Source organism: Rattus rattus, chromosome 11, assembly GCF_011064425.1.
Source record: "Rattus rattus isolate New Zealand chromosome 11, Rrattus_CSIRO_v1, whole genome shotgun sequence".
NCBI classification, from domain to species: Eukaryota; Metazoa; Chordata; class Mammalia; order Rodentia; family Muridae; genus Rattus; species Rattus rattus.
This window is the reverse complement of record NC_046164.1, coordinates 95,909,577-95,932,940: the sequence shown is the minus strand read 5'-3', so window position 1 is coordinate 95,932,940 and position 23,364 is coordinate 95,909,577. Positions and strand designations below refer to the sequence as shown.

At 35.8% G+C, this 23,364-nt stretch overlaps 1 protein-coding gene across 5 annotated transcripts in view; it reads left to right on the top strand.

Annotated features, from left to right (window-relative positions):
• The window catches only part of Ccdc85a (coiled-coil domain containing 85A), a 224,448-nt gene extending 215,301 nt beyond the window's left edge, over positions 1-9,147 (top strand). For 2 of the 5 annotated variants that reach the window (XM_032916882.1, XM_032916880.1), the window contains 3 exons: positions 1,580-1,699; positions 4,762-4,860; positions 8,602-9,147. In XM_032916882.1, the coding sequence (XP_032772773.1) occupies positions 1,580-1,699; positions 4,762-4,860; positions 8,602-8,691 (309 nt within the window). In that variant the 3' untranslated portion in view covers positions 8,692-9,147. The remainder of the gene's footprint in view (positions 1-1,579; positions 1,700-4,761; positions 4,861-8,601) is intronic. The other 3 variants (XM_032916881.1, XM_032916883.1, XM_032916885.1) reach the window with 2 other exon arrangements.
• The last annotated feature ends 14,217 nt before the right edge of the window (positions 9,148-23,364 follow it).

Here is a 23,364-nt window from a genome sequence, read left to right as displayed (position 1 = left end):
AAAGAAAAAAATTGTATAAGTTTTGGGGTTGCTAAGGTCTGTTTTCTAACTCTCATTACATCTCAGGCAATTCCCTGGTTATTATTCATATCAGTGTTATTAGGTCTGATTTAAGTTACAAGCTAGGAAAAAGAAAACTTGATAATTTAATTTTTAAGTGGGTTTCGGGGGTTTATATTTCTCAGACTATTTCGTCTCCTGCTTTCAATGTAAGACTTTGTAGCAATCAAGGAAAGAAGCTAAAAGAGCATATGAGTGTCTCGTTGGACTGCTTCCTCTTGCTAGTAGTTTGGTTGGCAGGCAGGAGGTGTTATACTGCACAGCTCTTGTAACATAGAAAAAAATACTTCTTTCCTCCCTAGGCTTGCTAGGAGAAAACCAGAGCCTTGAAGGCTATAGAAAGAAACAATAGCAACAAAAGAAAGGGCATAATATTCCAAATGATAGGTATTGTTAAATTCTATGTGAATAACATTGGGTGTATACAGCCATAAAGATTGTCTATAGTAACTGCTACTACTCCTCCCCAAAAATATCCACTGTCGAAGATCTCCTGTAGCTTTTGTAACTGAATGTCCCAAACTACTATTATTTCCCCCTTTATGAATTCATAATGTATCTTCAATGGTTCTTACTACTCAGGAGATTATGTTAACAGGACCACCTAATTGGATCTTTGATGACTCTATTAGTTGTGGCCAAATCTGTGTTAGTTGTAGTTTTGTTGATGGGAAGAAATTAAAATTCCTCTGGTTCCTTATGAATAAAATACTCTAAAAAACCAACTTTGGAAAAATCCCCCTTGCTACTTTCCTAAGAGACAATAATTATAGCTCCATTTTCTCTTGTGTATCCATTAGTCTTTCCTCAATCAATATGCAGAAAAACTGCAGACCCCTGAGATTACTGTGGTTCACACAGGTTTAATTAATCATTTCTCAGCCACTGAGTTGAAGAATTATTGATTAACAAATATGTAAATTGTATCTATTTGGTTTTCATTTTAAAGGAGGTTAATAAAAATACTTGCTCAAGGAAATGTTGGAATTTAGTTAAATCTCCTTTAAAAATGTTCTATTATTATAGGTATTAAACTCAACAAGGTTTTTTTTTAAAAATAAGAGAAATAGTTTCTCCAATGCAACAGTGTGATACATTAGTGTTTTTCTAAGACATATGGAATATGACATTTGTCCTCCTGAGTAAACATATTTAACTCAGCTTGCAGAGTGACTCATGAATTCATTGCTCTTCAGGTCTTTAGGTTTTAAAAATCATTCTTGAATCATTCTCAATGACCACTTCTTGGGGGAATTGTAGTCTTTAGTAAATTGGAGGTGGCATCCAGGCATTTATGGGGAGAGCCCTTGTTTTCTTATTGCTTAAGTAGCAAATTTATTCCAATGAGTAGATTGATACTGCTTTAAGACAGGCTAGGGAAATTGAGGAGGGAATAGTAGAAAAAAAATTAGACAAAATGAATATTGCTCTTTAGATGGTGGAATTGAATGTTTAATGGCACCTATATAGTTATAAACGACTTTTGTTTTAATAACAAAGTTGTTGGTTTTCTACTAAGGGTTCTTTTAGGTTGTCATCAGGGGCTGATGGGAATAACAGTTCACCCAACTCTCCAGCTAGCTTCAGTGGACATACCACACCTTCTCAGCAGCCTGAACCTGTGGTACATTCTCTTAAGGTAACCATTTACCCGGAACCTCGGTTGTGTTGTGGTTTGTTTGCTGTAGTCTGGCAATCCTCAGTCTTTCTGTAACCATACATACTTTATTTTAACCCCTATTCTGGTATAACTTTTTAATCTCTGATTTTAATTTGTGAACTGACACTGGGTTTGAGTGTTTAAGGTCAAATCTCTACTTTTGTTATTTTGTTTGAGTACCGTGATTCATTTCTATCTGCATTGAAGTTGAAGTCTGCTGTGCATGCATACCCATGTGAAAGATGTTACAGATTTTGTATATGAAATGTTATTGTGTACATGTCACCAATGTATCGCATTACTAAGTTTATGAAAGTAAGGAAGGCAGTTGAAGTTATTACATGATTATTCAATGAGTAATGAAATAAACTTCAATCTACTTGTTCTTCTACTTTAAATTGCAGTTATTCTTTCTCTAGAGGCATAGTAGAAAATTTGTCTCTAGTTTAGACTTTTCAGATTTTATGGTGATAATAAAAATTTGGGCAAAAAATTAATTATTGCCTTAGCTAACAATACTTCCAGTAGATAAAATTAATAAGTATTATAACTAAAATTAATAATAAATAATTTAAATGGTTACCTAAAAGTAGAAACTGACAATATATATATATATATATATATATATATATATATGGGCAAAAAAACCCTTAAAAACTGATATAATTTCTCAGTATGAAAAATTCCCTGTTCTTTAGATAGGTTTATGACTTTGAAGAGTTTTTAATCAACTCTTTCGAGTCATAATGCAGGTAGAAGGCTCAAAGTCAACTTTGGCATTTAATTTTATTACTTAAAATATTTCACTTTTGGACTCTGTCAGCCTGAAGCTTGCCATTTTTGGAGTGTGCCATATTGTCTAAAGTATTCACGATACGCAGATATGAGAACCTCAAGGAAACACTTTGGTTTTTGTGCTTTAACTTGAAAATGAGATTTAGTTCTCAGGCTATTTCACTTCAGCTAATAGAAAAATGAACTTGCATTCTTCAAACATGTACTGATTGCAGGTGAGAGCAGGCAAGAGAGCCATGTTGGTGGCCACAAGCAGTGTACTTGATCCTTCCTGCATTGGGGCAAAACGTAAGCAGGGACTGAGAGAAATTGATATAAAGCTACGTCAAGCATTCAGGGCACTGCCCTGTCTCTGGCAGGTGCTGGCTTATTGAGTGATAAGCACTTTTCTTCTCTGAAGTAGTATTTGGTTGACCTTTAGCATAAATTAGGCACTGACCTTCTGAAAGCATTCTAGAATTGGAAAAGAGGAAAAGAGCCCCATAGATCAGCTTCAATTTTGTAGCAGTTTAGTTTTTGCACAAAATCCAAAAGCACCACCTTGCCCTACTACTCAAACTATTTAAAAGCCATTTCAACCTGCTGCTTTGTTGAATGTCAAATGTGACATTTGAATCCAATGCACATAATGGGCCACATGGAAGTCCTCTAATTTCTTAGTGCAGCTCTGAATGTAGCCGCAAAGCACAGTAAGGACAAGAAAGAGACCCTTGGTTTTCTATGAAATTTTTCCCTAATATCCATGTAAAACGTCTCAAGAGAATGAGAAGTTGTATTATCAGGCGAACACATAGTTTCCTTCATGAGCAGGTAATGAGACTTTAGCTTGCAGAGATCTTTAGAAGTTCTTAAATATCAAACGTGATTGCTGTTGGGATTTCCTGTGTCAGGAGAAGTATGTAAACTTGGAAAACATTTCATAAGATTAGTGTGCAAAATTGTGTGGCCAAAGAATAAGGATGCAGTTTCTCCCTTTTGATGCATTTGGATTAATGAATGCTGGGCTCGCTTTATGAGGAAAATGTAAGTTAGCAAGAGAAACTGGTCTGTTATAATGGTACTGTAATTTCCTGGCTCCAAAATTCATGACTGCTATTAGTTGAAACTTAAATTAGTAGAGATTAACTGATTTGGACTACACAGTGTTCTGAGGTGCCTTACGAATCAAATTTATAGACAGGTGTTCAAGAGGTTCTTTAAATTTTCAATGAACTAAAAGTCAGCATTTTTTCTCAGTATGTAAAGACTTATCATGAATCTAGTATCAAGGCTTTTAAAGAAAAAATTAGTTATGGTGATAATGAGGATAAGTTTTTGAATAAGACTATTAAAATATTAAACTTTGTCTCAGTGTTTATAAACTTGAAATGGAGACTATTCATTGTTGCTAATTATTGGAGCACACCCTTAGAGGTGGCATCCCTGACTATGGTGACAATAAAAGAAGCTAATTGGTAAGTCACAATTCAGTGTGGATGCTCACGATAAGAATGAGTTTTTATTGTACATCAATGCTTTTGCTTTCAAACCACTACAACAGTGACAAACAGCATCCTCCTGTTCCACCCGTCTGTTACTACAAAAATGTTCACATTTTAAAGTAATATATTTTAACCTATTTCGGGACAATTTAGGAAAGGAGAAATATAGGCCAATAAGCTTGCCCAAAAGACAATTAAAAAATGCTGTGCTAAAATGAAAAGTATTTGAAGTGTTGTTTGGATATTTTCATTGTAAGGGTTCTGTATTGTATTCAGGATACATCCCCACGACTCTTTCTTAGGCTATCCAGAACTGTGAACTCAGCAATTCCCCATGTACATACTTCACAGGCCTATTCTTTTATAGCCATCTTTTCTATAGGCCTTGTATACATAGTACTCATACCACTTGGCATATAGTGAATCATATTCACTATTATATTGGGCCAAGAATTATTGACAAAATAATTCACACTAGTAAATATCTTAATGACCAAGTTAGATATATCTAATTATTTTAGACATTAGTAAATTTGATTGAAAATTAGTGGTACAATAGATTGCTTTGAATGAAAGAAAAATGAAATTCATTCCAGGTTTCAGAACAACTAACTACAAAAGAGACTTTGCCATATATTAGTCCATTCTGATATGCAGACATGGAGAAATCTTAAGATTTGACAAAGTGGAGGTCCTTGATCATATTATCATAAACTAACAGATTTTTCCCATGTGAAATTTGCTTTTCTTTTTCAACGAATCCAGGTCTTGGATGTTGAGGAAACTGTAGATCGTCAACAGGGTAAAGAGTATGACCATGACCTTAGTGAGACAGAAAAAGCTATAGTCAGAGAAATGTGCAATGTAAGTTTGATGTGCTTTATTGTATATTCTGTGTTGAAAGCCTCATTACAGCTTAGTTGTTCCTTTAAGAACATTTACTTTGAAATTGATGACCAAATATTTTTACGTTTTTTTCATGAAAATAAAACAATGCCCTTGTTTTTATTTTCAGTTTGTTTTATTACAGAGATATTCTCATAGTCATTCTAAAAACCACCAAGATCAGTGGGATTGGTGATATAGCTAGTGGTTGCCTACTACATGAGAAGCCCTGGGTGTGATCAGAAATGATCAGTCAGTCCTGTATTCCAGAAAGACTTATAAACATCTTTAAATGTTGAATTTAAGACATTATAAAAAGAATGAAAACTTACAAGGAACAACCCCAGAAACCAATTACTTTGCTACTTAAAATGGGTGCACCCATCATATCATGCTAAGTATTGTCTTTACCTTTCATGAGACAACTCACATTTAGACATTGCATAGATAGGTGTATCAATGGTATCTATCCTGGAACAGAAATCTATCCTGGAAACTAGATAAATCAGTAAATCATGTAAATGTGATAATTGATTGACATATTGTTTAATCAAGAATACAGCCATGCACCTTTAAAGAGCTAAATAGATAATTATAGAGCAATGCATTTGTTAAATCCAAGAAGTCATGGCTAGACCCTAGTTTTAGTTGAATTTGTATTGTTATATTGTGTTTTTATCTCACAGTTTATGCACGTATCACAGAACAGCAAGTTTGCATAGGAATATCCTTTAGCTTTACATTTATCAATCCTGTATATTCTCAGACCTATGATTTAACACTTCATGATATTTCTGGAATCCAGCAAATGATCTTTAAGTCCCATGGGCATTTTACATGTGCTGGGGTGATAATTTCCAAACCTCTTGCTTACCTGTGTTGTGGCTGCTTTTAATTTGCAATCCTTTCCAAGCACCTTTCATTGCTGCACATCTGTTTTTTGGTATTAATTGGTCATGGTTCTGCCTACCATTTTCTCCATACACTAATGTTTTCTCATTGTAGCTTTTCAATGTGTGCTTAAGATCTTTCTATTTGAGTATTTGCCTTAGATAAATGTATAGCACTGATTTATAAGCTTAAGGTTCCTCTTGTTTCTCATCTATTGGCTATTAAAACAAATAAAATTCAGTTGATGGGAATTATAGTACTGGGAGAAAAGCACAGAGTCATCTTCTGGTGGCCTTTTGAGAACATATGGAGCTGCTTAATTGGATTTATGCCTTTAGCATCAGTTACAGGTGATTTGAGTGTGACACCTTGACCAAGAGCCCCAGCACTCAGTGTATGTTTGAAGGAACTAAGACCCAGAAAGGAAGTTGTGTCCTCAAACTCATTAGTGAAGTCAACATATTAGCCAGGTCTCCTTTGAGGACCTGCTCTTCCTACCTCTCATCATAATGAATGAAAGCACTTCATCCTATAGATAATATCTTCTTTATTTAGCTTAACACCGGATTGGCTTTTGCCCTCATGTTCCTGCTTTTCTCTTCCTTCCTTATGAAAAACTTTTTGAACATGTCTTGGGATCACACTTAGTTTTTGTTGATCTTTTTGTTTGCTTTAAAAGGATAGTAGGTCTTGAGGTCTTTTAGCTATAAAAGAAGACAACCCTAAGCCCACCCTTCTTATTTCTTTTTAAATTTCCTATAGGGTATCTTTTTCTAACTGTCGATGTTTGTTTTTGATGCCTATAATATAAATGGATAATGCAAACCAAACCTTAACACTTAGTTTTAAAACTCATTTGGAAACGATACAAAATAGTGCCCAAGGCACCATTATAAGTTATGCAACCACCGAAACTACACAGGAAAGACTGGAGAATAAATTCAAGAGAATATTGCAGGGTGGATAGTAAAGAAAGCAGATCATAAGGCAGCTTAATAAATAAATTTCCTAGAGGAAACGAAGATTACCAACACCAACTATTTGAAAATCTATAGACTTATAATGTTAGAGAGTTATATGTGACATGATAAGCTTCCTAAGGTTCTGAAAAAACTCAAAGTAGTGAAAATCTTGTCAGTTTCTGATATTCCTCTGGAATGTAAGCGGGTAACATTAACTTACCAAAAAGACTGTTATCCATATACTGTCACATTGTTTAATGAATAGTTTGTTGGTTCTCTTCTAAGGATGAATTTACTGCCCTCTGAAAATCATAAACATCAATTTTAGTGACCTTGTCATTTTAGGTTTGTCTGAAGTCTCCAAGTGACAGGTGAAATATTTGTGATCTCATTAATACTCTTATGTTATTATGAATTCTGCTTTTTATCTATATAGTATGCCTAGTATTATTGCTTTAGTTCAGAGTTCTGACTTCAGCAGGATTTTCCTTTTCCCTCACTTTAATACCTGGGTGTGGCCCATTGTGTTCCACAATTCAGTAACTGAACAGGAGTTCCACTGCTTCGTTGAGATAACCAGATTTTTAGAAATATCTGCAGTTAGTCTGCATTCTTTAGATATATCCTTTGCTTCAAAATCAGCCATTCAAAACATTTTTGGTAGAACTGATTTTATCTGTGGGCTAGACATGGGAAATGCATGATATCATTTGAAACTTTCTTGACTTTCTGTATATAGCCGAAGCTGTACATTGCTAAATAATTTTATTCTTAGCATTTAAGGGCCACAGCTCAAATTCCCTGTGAGTGTGATAGACTGTGTGAGTTGTTCATGCAGTGGTGTCATTTTAGTTTCACTGTCTTGGAAACGAAGAAAAGCACGACTGTGCATCATTGTTAAAGGTAGTGCATGTCCCTGGTGAATTTCCTAAAAGCAAAATAAAAAGAAATAGTCTCTCAATTACTAATGAACAAAAAATTACTAAAGGTTTTGTGTTCATTTTAGAACTCTGTTTGGTGAAAGTCATCAGTCTAACTATCTACAGTGAATAGTCTAGGGCAGTTAGGTGGTTCTACTGTGTATAGATATGCATGTGTTTATTCTAGTTAGTGCTTGTATATTGGCATTTTTGGTGACTTAATGGTTTTATACTCATGTTATTCTTGATCTTACCTTTGTGCTCTAAGAGCCACCCAAAATGAAGTGCTTTTAATAGGTATAATTGCATTTATTTCAATAATTTCTGAATGTTCTTATTTTTCTCTTCTGAAAATGAGAGAATTCTTTAGTAGCTCATTAGCAGAGTTGTATGGTGACCACACTTCCCACATTGCAAAGATTAGGAAACTAAGATTAGAAGATTGGAATTTATAGGGCTCAAGAATACAAAATCACTTTTCTTTAGACATTGTATCTCTTGTTATAGAAAGAAGTCAGTTTGCTCTTTTAATTAATTTAACTAATTTTAAATGCACATGGAAATCACTTTGGGAACTTTCAATAAAAATACAGATACCAGAGCCTCCTTTCTGTTAGCATCCTCAGAATTACTGCAGATGGGGATTATTGTTAAGTCAGGGTTGAGGACCACTCAGATAGCTAGGGTGAAATGTTATGTCCGTTTCTAATACAAGCCCTGGTTGCTAGAGTGAGATAGAGCACCCTGGCTGATAGTTCTTGTGTTACAGAAGTTGTCACCATCACACAGTTGTCACTGCCATGCTTTACTTTGTGTTTCCACCCATCCATGTGGAGAATCTGTCTTGTCTTTACACCCATCTCTGACCCTCTCACAGTCCTCCCTGAAGTTCACATCTGTTTCTGCAAGATAACACATAATTTACTTACCTCATCTTTTTTTTTAAGGTTGTGTGGAGGAAACTTGGAGATGCTGCAGGCTCGTGTCCTGGAATTAGGCAACATCTGTCAGGAAACCAGTACAAAGGGCCTATGTGAGAAGCAGTGCCTTCAAACACGACACCGCCACTACCAGACGTAGAAGAAAGAGAAGACAAAGATGAAAGTCCATATTTTACAAAATAGGACTCATGGCATCACACGGAGTGATTGTACATTGCTCATATATCCCCCTTTAAATTCTTCAGTGTATCTTCCCCCATACAGCTAATATGCTCTATACGTCTCAACTTTAGTGTTCATAGCAGTCTCAAGGTAGCTTTGGAAAATCGTTTTAGTATTAACACTTTCATGACAGCTGACATGTTGTAGACTCTTCACAACCATGATTGCGATATTGGGTAAACTGCATGGTTGAAGGAGTCCAGTAGAGCCTCTGTGGCTTTGATAGAGGTGGTTCATTGTATCTAAATGATAGGAGCTTTTTACTGTGTGGAAGATATGAAGAAGTATTTTCAAGCGTACAGCCTAGGTTAGGAAGCTCCCTCATGTGATATATATCACTTGAGGAAAGATCGCTTCCAGATGCATAATTAGTTGGATACAAGATAATATTTGGTTTTCTCATTTGAATTCTGAGGTGCTAAAAAAAATAACACAAAATCTTTTACCAGCTAGAATGGTAGGAGGAATTTTTAGAGTGCTTAGCAGAGAGTATCCTTTATTTTAAATTTGTCAAAATAAATAATTTTGATGAGTTGTTTATAAAGGCATGTCTTTGGATCATACAACCCTTTATATATATCCAATGTACCAATGTCAACTAACAAGGAAACAAACATAATTTTTCTAGGTGTTTCAAGCTTTGAGATTGTCTATTTCTACAATTTAGTTTCTAGACATGCTGTATTTAATAAACTTTATGTAACATTTAAAGTCTTGCACTGCACTAGCAAACAGAAGCTTTCTCTGCCTATCACTGAAGCTATCTAATGTCTTAGGAAGCTAACGCATGTCCATTATTGAGGCTAAAAGCTCTTGTTCAGATTGCTTGAGATGTGTGCTAGCTTTGCTAGTTTTCTGACTTTTGGTGTAGATGTATAACATTAGAATGTGTGTACTGGAAATGCTATGATAGATATTTTACGTTTTTCTAAATGCAATGATAATTTCTTGTATGAATGTGCAAGAATCCTGTGACAGAATGCTGTTTTTACTGTAGTTTAAGGTTATAAAGTAGGGATGCAACAATTCCTGGATAGCTTCTAAATTTGTGATTTGATGCACAGTCAATATTCTTTGTTGTCTAAAAATGAAATGGTCTTATTATGTAATATTTAATGGTTATTGGCAGGGGGAATGAGAAGAAATTTGTCATAGTAAAAGAGAATAATTGTGATTTTCAAAACTTCCCTCTATTTTCTGGAAATATTTATGAGTTTGTTTAATACAGAAGGATCTTTGTAATTGTCATAACTGAGTTATAATTTAAAACTTCCTTTAAACTGCTATAGTTTTAGTGTCTAAGAGAAATTTGTTTATATATATATATCATATCTTCTTGCATAGAAACATCCTTCAATTGTTGTATTACTATAGTCTGAAGGCATTTAAACAAGTTTTTGTGCTTGCAGCAGAGCCTGCAGTAGCGAGACAAAGGACATTGGTCTTTTGACAAAATACTTGTGTAAATTTTGATACTGTACGAAAACTATTTTTTTAAAGTTCCATATAAAATTGAGTATTAAGTATATGTGTACATCTTAGCGACAGTAATAAATTATTTAATCTCACAGTATTTTTGTCTGTTTTGAAATTCTCTTTCTTACAGAGTAGATTTCTAATAGTCACTGAATATCATTATAGAACAAGTATAAAAGAAATGAAAAAGGAGTATTTAAATTATGCTTACAAGGGACTTGATAGTCAGAGACATCTTAATTTATACTACTGTCTATTGCATTCACCTGGTGTATGATTTAGGGACAGTTGAAATTTGTAGTAAAGTCCTCATTCCTTAAACTAATATTGGTAATGAAAACACTAAAATAGATTTTTAAATAATCAGCATTATTTTATGTATTTGTGGGATAAGATCTAGTAGTACATAAGACTTCTCAGAAGTTGCCAATAAGGTGGCAGAATGAGGCTTCCTATGCTGAGCATTGGCCCAGTTTTAAAAAATGGAGTATATTGATCACGTGAGTAGCACCATATTCCTATGGGATATTTTTTATACATTTAACATCTAATCATTCCTGCAACAAAGATTAATTTACATATCTCAACAGTACTTATAGCTGCCATGAGGCTGATAGACTGTCACAATCTAACTTTTAATGAATGCCTTTCTCATTTTAACATACGCTTAAAGCTCTGTAGAAATTCATCATCTCATGTGACATTCCAAGAGTTTAATTGGTATGGTTGCAGCTCAGTTCAATGAACTAAGCTACCACTTAGTGCCTACCACTGCCATACAATTTTGACTTTCCAACCGTGGTTCTTAGGGATTCTCAAGACATGGAAGAAGGAATAATATCTCGGGTATCTGCAGGAGCTTCCTTTATCCTTGAAACTTAACATAAGATTGTCTCAGACATTATTTCACTTGATCGAAGCAACCCACCCCTAATGCCTTATATTAATTCTCAGGCTTTGCATTATGTAGTACACTTCATGCTGCTACATCTTTCCCCCATCTACTGGAGAAACTAGCAAATCTTGGCATTTATTCCTATAAAAGTACCATCAAGTTAGCTCAGCAAAGTAGATTACCAACAAGATCAAGACAATTGTGAGGAAATCACATGCTGATTTCCAAAGAATCAAAACCCTCCACCATGTCTAAGGCAACACCTCAGGCTGAAAGATATGAGACCAATACACATGGTTACCTTTGTCGATGAAACAGCACATTTTTATGGTTCATCTTCAGATGGAGAGATTTTTGCATAGGTTGGGAGGATTGATAAATATACTATCAGTTAGAGAAGAATCACCACATTGTTCAAGTCACAATTATGTACTATCACATTCTGTTTTTTCTATATCATTCAACTTATAAGCCTTACATTTTATGGTAACTGCATTATTGCAACAAGGGAGTATGTTTTGATTCTAATCTATGAATACTATTATTTGAAGCTTAAAATCTCTACTACTATTTAATTCTAAATTGTTGATGTCTCTAAAAATACCTATAATAAATATTCTACGTCACAAAGGCAGAATCACTATAGCCTTCTCTTTTGTTCAGACCTATTGAAATGGTTTTAAAAGCCATTTTAATAAATTCATGATCTCACTATAAGCAGATGAAACTATATGTGCTATAACTCAGAGATTAGTACTAATCCCTATAACAGAGAAGTTGATCCAGATGAGGAATGAATCTACAGCACAGCATCCATGATGGAAACTATTATTGACAAAGAAAGACGTTCCAAAGAAGGAAGAATTTGGTATGGGGCACTGTGTAATCCCAGGGTGAGGCACAATAGGTAGTCATTTGGATTTCTGGATATAAACATGCCCTCACTGGGTTAGACAAATAACAGTCAAGAGTAAAGAAAAAACAGACGCAGTCCTTGGATTGTAACAACCTGGGTGGAAATGGACCTCTAAGACTCAGGTCAGTAGCCCTGGTACAGGAGTTTTTCCCATTGATTCCTGCATATTAAAGAGGAATCTATGTCTTCTAAACCCCATTGAGCCCAACTAGCAATTTGTAGAATTCACAGGGAAACACAAGATTTAATACTAAACCAAACATATATCATCAATGACTCCACATTGGAGGGAATATTCAACTATGAAGAAACACAAAATGGAGGAAAGACTACCCACTAAATAAAAGAACTTGTGGACTTCATTTAGGAGAATTAATTTAATACCAACTGTGATGATGGTTCATGCATTTAACCTCAGCAATCAGGAGGCAGAAGCAAGCAGATCTCTGTGGGCTAAAGGTCAGCCGGTAACACAGTGGGATTCTATCTCAAAAAAAAAAAAACAATCAGCAAAACAAATTAATTTTGAGATTCAATATGGCTGAACAGAGATGTCCAACCCTCATTTCCTCTCCTCCAGGGAAGAACCAAACTAAAAGGTGAGGAATGACTGGAATAATACAAAGTCTGCACATAGGACCTGGTAAGATCAGAAGCCTGAGACAGCAGCATAGAAGCGTGACATCTGCTATATTGGTTTCACAGCATGGACAGTGGGGTGTATTATCCCTTCATAGGGGTGAGGGTAAAAAAAGAAACCAAGCCAACATTATAGGTGCTGTCTGTCCTAGTGACCAGAAAAACTCCTAATCCCCACAGGCTTACAACCAGTCATATTGGAATCAGAAAGCCACATAATGCCCTTGCTTTGAGAAGGATTTCATACCTGAGAAAAGTGTTATTCTCTTAATTTAGACTGCTTTATAGGTCTAGAGCACATTTATATTCCTATCTCTTGTGTTCTGTTAACATTTTACTATGCTGGCAACAGGGTATAGCTGCTACACATACAACTTGACACAGTATGGTGAATGACCTAAGCCTGCTGGCTTTATTAGACTGGTGTTGTCACCTGAGGTATATATTGTAAACTGCCCCCAAGAGTCAAGCTATTGGGGCTCTTTCCCTCAGAGAAAAAGTGCATGGCTTCCTGCATGTCAACTCACACAGTGCCAAGACTGAAGGCAGCTGCACATGTGATTTCTGTTATCTTTCCCAGGTACCCCTCTTGGGTACTGCTGACAAAGAATGGAGGATATACTGGCAATTTTTGCTGTTCTACCCATAATGGCTGGCGGGTAAGGCCTTATAAAACTCCCCTTTTCTCTCTCTCAATCAGTCTGTAGCATCATAATGGGGACACAACTGTCTGGGTCCTGGCAGGCATTGTCACCAAAGCCACAGAAAGGAACATCTGTTTCCATGGCCACCCTGCACACAGTTGTTCCCATGGCCATCCCCTATACCTAGTCTTATCATGCATTGCTATCGGGGTCACTATAAGTGACAGGGGGCATCACATCAATTTTGATATCTTTGGATCTGTGCATAGAGTTGTTATTTGGGGATCACCAAGTCTGGGGTAGAAAACGCTTACATTGATCCATTCTGGTGCTTATTAGAACTTAAAATACCTCAGAGCTCTATGTCAGGTAGAAACTTCCCTGTCAAAGGGCTTTGCTACTGACAAGGCTACTGCAAAGGATGCCTGAGGAGAATACCATTTTGTAATAAGAGCCATGGTATACTTTGTTTTTTTTTACTTTGAAGCAGGACATCATAATTTGTCTTATATAATACCTGCTGAACTACTACTACCATGGTCTCACTGCTCCATAGAAAAAGATAAAAATTCTATTAATAGACTGTAAATCTATCAAAACAAAGCACCTAAAATAAATTTAAGAGATCACTATTTAAAATGGTCAATGATAGTCACAACACAGATGCACAAAGAAATCAAAAAGACTTTGCAGAGAATGAATGAGAAATTCAGCAGGAACATTTAAGAAATAAGACAGATTTTGGAATTGAAGTGCTTGATAAGTCAAACAATGGGTGAGATCAAGTTGAACCAAGATGGTTTGTACTAAAATAGTGCACTTTCACCATAAAATGTCTCATAAAATGTCTTGTTTTTAGAAATCTATACAGCATTGAATTCATGTGGGTTACCATATTACTAGCTGTCTGATTTTGAAAAATCTACAATGAAAAGAGTAAGTAGGAGCAGAATAGCTATTTTATGGAGAAATAACAGACGGGGTGCCTGTTGTAAGATATCCATGTACCCTTCAGGACAAATGTTACGACATGGAAAAGCTTTACAACAGTATGTCAATTGAACAGTCAAAAGCACAAGATAGAGATTTATATATCCCAAAGGAGATAAAAAAATACCTAGTCACATTCAAGGGTATCCCTTAGACTAAGAACATTTTTTTCCTAATAAAAATCTTATGAGACAGGAGAGAATGCAGTGAGATACAAAAGGGAAGCAAAAACCTTACAAGACTAGTAAAACCTGAAGTATTCATGACTACCAGACTTTCTAGCAGAAGATGCTAAAAGTGAAATATACTTAGAAATGAAGAAAAAAAAATCTGTCATTACAAAAACATGAGAACTATATATCCTACTAGAAGAAAGTTGATTCACAGAAGAGAATTAGAAACATTATAATGAGTATAGAAAACCAGAAAGATCAAAGAGAGGGAAGTAAAGCACTCTAGTGTTTATGGATTGTAAATTAGCATAACTGTTGTGAAGAACATTATCAGAGGAGGAACCACAAAACTAAAATGCATGTATTACATAATACAGATATATGGATAGAAGTACAAACTCCCCAAAAAACTCCTACGTTTGGGAATTTTGTCCTCACCTGGTTATAGTGTTTTAGGGAACTGTAGGATCTTTAAGAGGTGGGCACCAATTGGACCAAAAGGGTTTTGGGAGGGGCCAGACCTAAAGGTTTGTTGCCTTTTCCTGCTTCTTGTTTTACCCCACTTTCTCATCTTTAGATGTGAAACAAGTTTTAACAGGCTGTGCAGCGAACTTCTGCAGTGGATAGAACCTTCCACCATACCACCCCACCAGGAATCTGTGAGCCAAAATAAATCCTCTTCTCACTCAGTTGTTTCTTGTCAGGTATTCCATGAAAGCAATTTGAAAAGTTGCTAATACAGAAACTAGCAGCAATACCTTTATTGCTTCTTGCAATAAGCCTGGCTACAGGTTCCTTAAGCCTTCAAAACTTTTCATGAAAGGCTAGATGGGTTTAGACCTATGGGCTGGGCTCTCGAATGCCATATGCAGATCTTAGTGGACCAGCATGCTGATAGAATTGAGGTTAGTTGAGTGAGGGAGAACACAAAGTGGAAAATACATGGAAATCGGGTAGAGTGGCAATTTAAGTTGAAGGAAGCATAAACCAAGTGTCTATAATTATTAGAGAGATATGTGCCATTAGTGAAAACCTTTGACTGCAGGAGGACAACAGGAAAGGTGATGTGAGAGCAAAACCCCGCCCACCATGCACTCCACAGTATAATGTAAATTCATTTGAAAGAGGAGAGCCTTAATTAAGGATACAGCTCCATGGCCTCCCTGCAGTTCACAAATTCTTAAGTTGTAGTGGAGAACCCAGGATATTTGACATGCCAGAAATACAGGACATAGGCATTAGTGGAAGAAAAAAAAGTCACGTGAAACCCCTCCAAAAGAAATGTGATGAGAACCAAAGCAGCAGCACTGTAAGGACAAGGCTATGCCAAACCTCTGGAGTGCAGGTGGTACCCCAGGAATCCCAGATACACAGCTAGACTGCTTGCCATTTTCTCTGCTGCTTTTCACTCCTGTTTTGCTCTGACATTTCCTTGTTGTACCTTTATTCCTTGCCTCTAGAATGGGAATGTTTACTCTGTGACATTATATGTTGTGTGCTCTATGCCTGACACTTTCTAAGGCAGCTAAGGACATGAGACAAGATAGACCTAGGGAAAACCAAATACTACCGTTCTGCGAAAGGAACCTAGCAGTAAAATGACTCCTCAGAGACTGTGGCAGTATGAGCACAGGGCCTGCACAGTTCTGGGCCATGTAGGGTTCCAGGGCTAAGAAGGAAAATAAATATACATCTCCAGCTCCAACGTATCTCTAATTAATAACCACTCACAAAGGGAAAAACGTTTTCTCTAGTGAAGTCTCATTGGACACTTAAGGGCAGGCACCATGTCCAGAAGTCGATGAACAACAGACAGCAAACTGAATGACCCTTTTTGGAGAAATTTGTCTCACAGTACTTCAAGCATTTTCTTCATAAGTGTGTTGCTTATATATTATGTTTTCTGATTTTGTGTTTGTATGGGATTCATGTGTGTATAAATATATGTGTCTCTGTGTCTACATGTGCTTCTTATGCCTTTGGTTCTTTTTAAAATATTTTTTATTTGTTTTTGTTTTTTGTTAATATTTGTATATGCCTGTTTGTTTTCTCATGAAAGAGAAGAAGTGAGTTTGGTGAGGAGAGGAAGGGTACTGGAGGAGCTGCGTAAAAGGAAACTGTAATCAGAACAATTGTACAAAAATATGTTTTCAATAAAAAATTTCGATGAGTTTTCATTGTGAAAAAATGTCTGAAATTATTGGAAATTTTGTTTTGCAATGCTTTTATTTTTTTTAGTCTGTGTCTTTCCCTTTATTCTTATTACCAATTTGTTTTTAAGTGCTTTGTTTTTAAGAGTTTTTATGTTATGGGTTATTACAAAATCACTTGTAAGAATTTCATGTTAAGTAAAACACATTCACTAGGTATCCTGATGATTTGTTATTTGTTATTTTCCTCAGAAACATAAAGTATTTTTATTGTGCACTTTGATCACTTTTTTTTTTTTTTAGTTCTGGAACCGTTAACTATCTAGATTCTGCTTCACGGCAATGGCAGGTAATATATACCAACATAATTTCCATGACAACAGATTCATATGGTAATTAGGTATGACGAATTATGTAGCAGCATGAAGCATCTCTGTTTTTCATTTTTTTTTTTTTTTTGGTTTTTATTTTTTCTTTCTACCATTATTGGACAGCAGCCAAGCATCATGAGCTTAATATAGCATTTCAGAAAGTTTTTAGAGAAATATGTTGCATTCCTTTTCTTTTTTTAAGAATCAGATTCAGTCAGAAACAAAGGCTCTAACAAATAGAACACAAGTCTCTGGAGTAATTTTTATTTTCTACTTTACTAATCAGTTTTTCCCAGGCTCAAAGGTATTCTTAAATTAAGTAGCCAAACATACTGATAGGCTACCATGGAGTCCCTTTCTGTTCCTTCTTCCTAAGCAATCCCTATTTGCTCAACAGAAACACCTTTTCACAGAACCAAGCAGAATCAGGAGAAATAGTTTGCAAACCCAGGGCTACATTTTAGTCAGTCTCATGCTGGACTCAGAGTCACCTTTGTTAATTGTCTTACTTTGTTTCTCCTGTGCTATAATAAAATATTCAAGTTTGAAAAATTTATGGGGAAATTTGGTTAATTTGAGGTCTTGGTCAAGAAGGTAAAAAGTAGCCAGACATACTGCCAGTGAGGAAGCATCAGAAAATGACAAACACAACTAGCTTTAGTGATAACTGTGATAGTCTCAAGGAACAAGGAAATGGAGTAGAGCAGTAGAACTGCAAGCACCTTTTAATGGCTGCACTGCCTCCCAAGACAACTCTACAAGACCAAGTTTTTGTTCTCTATTCTTATTATTTTTAAACAGATTTATTTTTAATCATACGCACTGTGTGTATTTGGGGCATGCATACTAAAGGACGATTGGAAGCTTTGGATTCTTCCTGGAATTAAGGTTTTAGTTATTTGTGAGCCACACAGTATGTTGGGTACTGAACTCTGGTCTTCTACAAAGCAGCGACTCTAATCACTGTATCCATCTCTGTAGCCATTGTATGTGTGTGAGTGGTGGGATGGTATGTTCTTATATGTGGTATATGCATTCCTGTATTTGGGGATGTGTACACTCAAAGAGGACAGAGAACATTGGTTCTCCTGCTCTATCACGCTCAGTCATATCCCTTTCAATCAGGGTCTGCCACTGAATCTACAGCAAGCACTTTAGCCACTGCATCATCTCTCTAGATCCTAAGCCCAAATTTCTACATTAGTTTTGGAAGGGACACATTACATTCAAATTATAGCAGTAATTTTATTGTTCCTGCTAAAGACTGTTTCAAATATCCAATGTTAAGTATCTGGTACATGGAAGACATCTTTGTTCCAATGGTGGCCACGTGATCAAAGATGTATCATTTCAAGTCATTGGGAAGTACTTTATATATGGTAGAGGGTTTTGTCTCTTCTCTTCTTGATTTTCCAAAGAACAGATATCATTGTCCAGCAGCCATTCTACCTTTCATTAAAAAAGTAGTTTGAAGGAAAAAATCATGAACACCCAACATAGTGGAGCCAGCATATTGGAGAAAATCACTGAGACCAGATTCTCTCAGGACTGGAGGCTTTCCTTCTTTCGGACTCCCAAATATGAAGATTAAAATCACCTTAGTGGGACAGTTTGACAATTTTGTGAAGAATTACTTTGGTAACTTGCTAGAATTGAATTCATTGATTGAATGTATTGATTGTTTTGTATGTTATGGTATTTTGACAATATAAATTCTTCCAGTCCATTACTATTAAAGAAGAATACAAAAATAAATGGGAGAAGCTCTGTGTCTTTTTTCATCTATTCCAATCTTTATTGTAGAATTATTTCACCTCACTTATTAAATATATTTCTTAGCATCCTATTTTTGTGGGTGTATTTTCTAAATACCTAACAATATTTTTATTTCATATATAAGGTAGGGACTTTTATCTTATAAACAGATGTCTTTGTCATATATATGAGAAAATGTTTTTTTTTTCTTTTTGTCTATCTGTGCTTACTCTTCATTCTGCAGCTTGCCTGAATTTATTAGGGTCTAACAGCTTTACAGTGAAGTTTTCAGGAATTACTCCATCAAGATCCTGGAATCTGGGTCAGTGACAGTCTGATATGATTCCAATTTAGATGATGTTTCTCTTGACAAGTTTCTCTTACCAGAACTACAGTGCTTTGTGAATTTGTTGTGAGGTTTTCTTTTCTCTTTTAACCATGAATGAGATTTAGATTTTGCCTAATGTGTGTCTGGTCATGTAGTGCCAAGGAAGTGTTAGAGAATCCCGAAACGCCAGACAGGAATTGATCTGATGCATCACATCAGGGCCTTTATTCAAGTTAATTTGGGCTTAGCCCACCACTAACATGCATGATGGCTTTGATAAAGAGGAGCTCCGAATATCGACTGGGGCATGGTTTTATATATCCACTAGAAAATACCATCCTGAATGAAATAACCCAGTCACAAAAGAACACACATGGTATATATTCATTGATAACTGGATTTTAGCCCAAAAGCTCAGACTATCCAAGAAATATCACAGACCCCTATGAAGCTCAAGAAAAAAGAAGACCAAAATGTGGATGTTTCAGTTCTTCTTACGAAGGGGAATAAAATAGTCATGGAAAGAAATACAGGGGCAAAGAACGGAGCAGGGACTGAAGGAAAGGTCATCCAGAGACTGTCCCACCTGGGGATCCATTCCATATGCAGGCACCAAAACCAGTCACTATTGCTGATGCCAAGAAGTGCTTGCTGGCAGGAGCCTGATAGGAATGTCTCTTGAGAGCTTTACTGATACAGATGAGGACACTTGCAGCTAACCATTGGACTGAGCATGTGTACCTCAAAGGAGGAGTTAGAGAAAGAACTGAAGGAGCTGAAGGGGTTTGCAATACCATAGAAAGAACAATATCAGTCATCCAGATCCCCGGAGCTCGAAGACTAAACTGTCAACAAAGAGTATACATGGAGGAACCCATGACACCAGCTGCTTATGTAGCAGAGGATGGCATTGTCTGGCATCAATAGGAGGAGAAGCCCATGGTCCTGGGTGGAAGTGGGTAGGTAAGAATGGGAACATCTTCATTGAAGGAGGGTGAGGGGGAGGGAGAATAAGAGATAACATTTGAAATGTAAATATATAAAATATCCAATAAAAATAGTGAAAAAATGAAAGCAATATGTGTAGAGTGGTTCTAGCCTGTTAAGCATATAATTGGGTGCTACTATGGCCTTTAGCATAATTGGCTGGTTCTGGGAGTCAAACCATAAATTTAACTTCTGTTTCCCTCTGCATTAGTGGTTGTAAGGCAGGGAGCAGGCTTGTTGGGGATCAACCTGGAAATGCTGGATTTGTTGAGGGAGAATAACCTGAAGTCTCAGATATTGTTGGGGTTAGTCTAGAAACTAGAGCTAGGCTTGGTTTTGTTGGGCAGTAACTTGGAAACTGATGCTAAATACAGGAGAGTTCAAACTTAGTTCAGGTTCTCTAAGATGGAGTTTGGACCCAAAAAATTTGGTCTCTAAGTCACATGGTCATATAATAGCTTTAATTTACCATCTTCATTTGATACATTACCTAGCCAAATTTTGAATGTTGAACTAAACTTAATTAGGTTGAGTAAATAAAAGCCATCATAGTCATGTTCTACAATTTTTAAAGCATGATTACTTTAGATTTGCTATTTTAAAAGCCATGCCTATATTTTTATACACTTCAGACATTTATATTTGTTCATGTGGCAGTATCTTGTGTAGTGTTTTTATGTATATTTATTATACATTATATAATATAATTTAACAAATTATATTATACATAATATAATTTAGTCCGTAAATGTTTAGTAGAATGAAACCGAGAATTCTGAACACAGTATTTAATGAATTAGGTGATTTAAAATTATTTTCTAAATTTCTTTAATAAACACAGGAAATTTAGCTTGTCTATTTCTTTTGCCATAGTTTGCCAGACTTTGTCTTACAAGGAATTGATTCATTTTAGCTAGGCTATTAAATTTGTGCATAAAGATTCATAAAACTTTTTTCTCTTCAATGCCATTCTTTAAGACACATGGATTAGTAGTGAGGGTCCCTAATCTATTTCTGATAATAATTTCTGTCTCTCTTTTATTTATGTTTTCATATGTACTTTGTCCAGGGGCCATTGATTTCATTGATGTTTTTAAGATTCATCATGGAGGCTGGAGAGATGGCTCAGTGGATAAATGATTGTTTCATAAATACCTCAAATCCTTAGAACCCACTAAAAATCCTGGTCGGCATGGGGGCCATCTGTATTCTTAGCCCTTGGGAGGCAGAGACGGAACAGCCTCTGAGCAAGCTGAGTCAGCAACCTGTGAACAAAGTGAGATATTTTACTTCAACAACAGCAAAAAAAATAGATGCAATCCAAGTGGACACTCAATGTCAACTTTAGTCCTCCACATGTGTACATACACAGGCAAACATACATGTAAAAATTCATAACACATACACATGAGCACATGCTTACACGGACACACACATGCCAAGCACACACACAAACTCATACATGTAGGCATATTCACACAACATGCACACACATGCACATTCAGATACTTCTACACACACATCCATCCATGTACATACACACATGCACACATGGATACAAGTGCACATGTACATATGCACAGACATACATAGAACATGATGATTCCACATAGTGGAAAGTGGTGGATGCCTAAGTGTTATGGATAAGTAAGTTCTTAGTTATTACAGACTTTTGTTTTCAACAAAAGCAAATTCAACGATAAAACCTTTTCAGGTACAGATGTAGCTGATTTAGACAACAAACAACAGACAATGTAAAACAACTCTCATGCTGTCATGGTAAGTTTTTATTATCCTGAGCAATGACTTTACATTATAATCTCTTCTACATATATTATATTCATGACATTTTATCAAATCTCTATGTTATTATTAAGTTATATTTAAAAAACCTTACTCTCCAAACTATAGAAAAATAAAACAGAAATTAAAAATACTGTCCCAACATGTAGCTTATACATACTAACTATACATTTTAAATGTATACAAAAGTATGTACACTTTTCTCCTTTTAAAGTTAGGCAAGGTTGGTTAGGATGTCATAGAAGGACTACACTATAAATTTACGGATCTCCAAGATGCAATCACTACCAGATTCTTCACACAGGAGATCAACTTCTATTAGTTGTCCTGTTCTTGAGAACAGGGCAGAAATTAGCCACAGAGGAAAAATCTATCATATCTGTCCCTAGTTGAGGACTTGGTTATCAAACATGAAAGCATCTGCACACACTAGTGATAAATATCAGTACCTGAAACTAAATACTCAATGCCCTGGTACTCCATTTACGAGTGTAGCCTTACTGTGTGGTTCTGATTATTCAGAGAAGGGACTTTAGTCCCGTGTGAAAGAGCAATGAAATCCATTGGAAAGTCACTTAATTATTATTTCTTTAACAGTCTAAGAAAATGCTCTGACTGATGAAGCATCTAACATTTGATTTTGAAAGTTATTTGAAGTGTAGTAAATAAAACGAGGCACTTCAACAATACATTCATGGGTTGGGAAGTCAATCGGTTGAGAAATGCTTCCACAAAATTCAGCAGGACTGCAACAAAGGGGAAACAAATGGAAAGTAATAGGAGGTGCATCAGCTATGTCGTTTTTAGAATGATGCTTCTGTTCTTTCACATGCTGAAAATTTCTTTTATCATGTGACATCTGCTTTTCTACTACTAAGTAAAGCTTTCTTCACTTTCTAAAGGTTTCTTAATATATTACTAATATGACTACTGGTGAGTGCCTGTGTGCGTGTGTGTGTGTGTGTGTGTGTGTGTGTGTGTGTGTGTGTGTGTGACACAATCACTATTGCTATTACTTTCTCTTATCTCTTTTATCATTTAGGCCCAGCTTTGTAGATATTTTTCTTGCAAGTCATTCATAGACCTCAGTCCTTCCTTGATGGCACCTGTTTTACTTATTTTTCTATTGCTCTGACAAAAAAAAAAAAGCATAACCAAAGCAACTTAGAAAAAAAGGGCATTTAATTATATTTATAGTTTCAGAGTGTTAGGTTCCATGGTGATTGTGCAATGACATTGTAACAAGAATAGCCAAGAACTCATATCTTGATGTGTAAGTGGCAGTCAAAGAGAGAACAGTCTTTCAAAACTGCAAAGCTCACCTCAATGACATACTTCGTCCAACAAGACCACACCTACCAATCCAAAGAGTTTCACCATTCTGGGATCAAGTAGTCAAACATAACAGAGTATGAAGCAC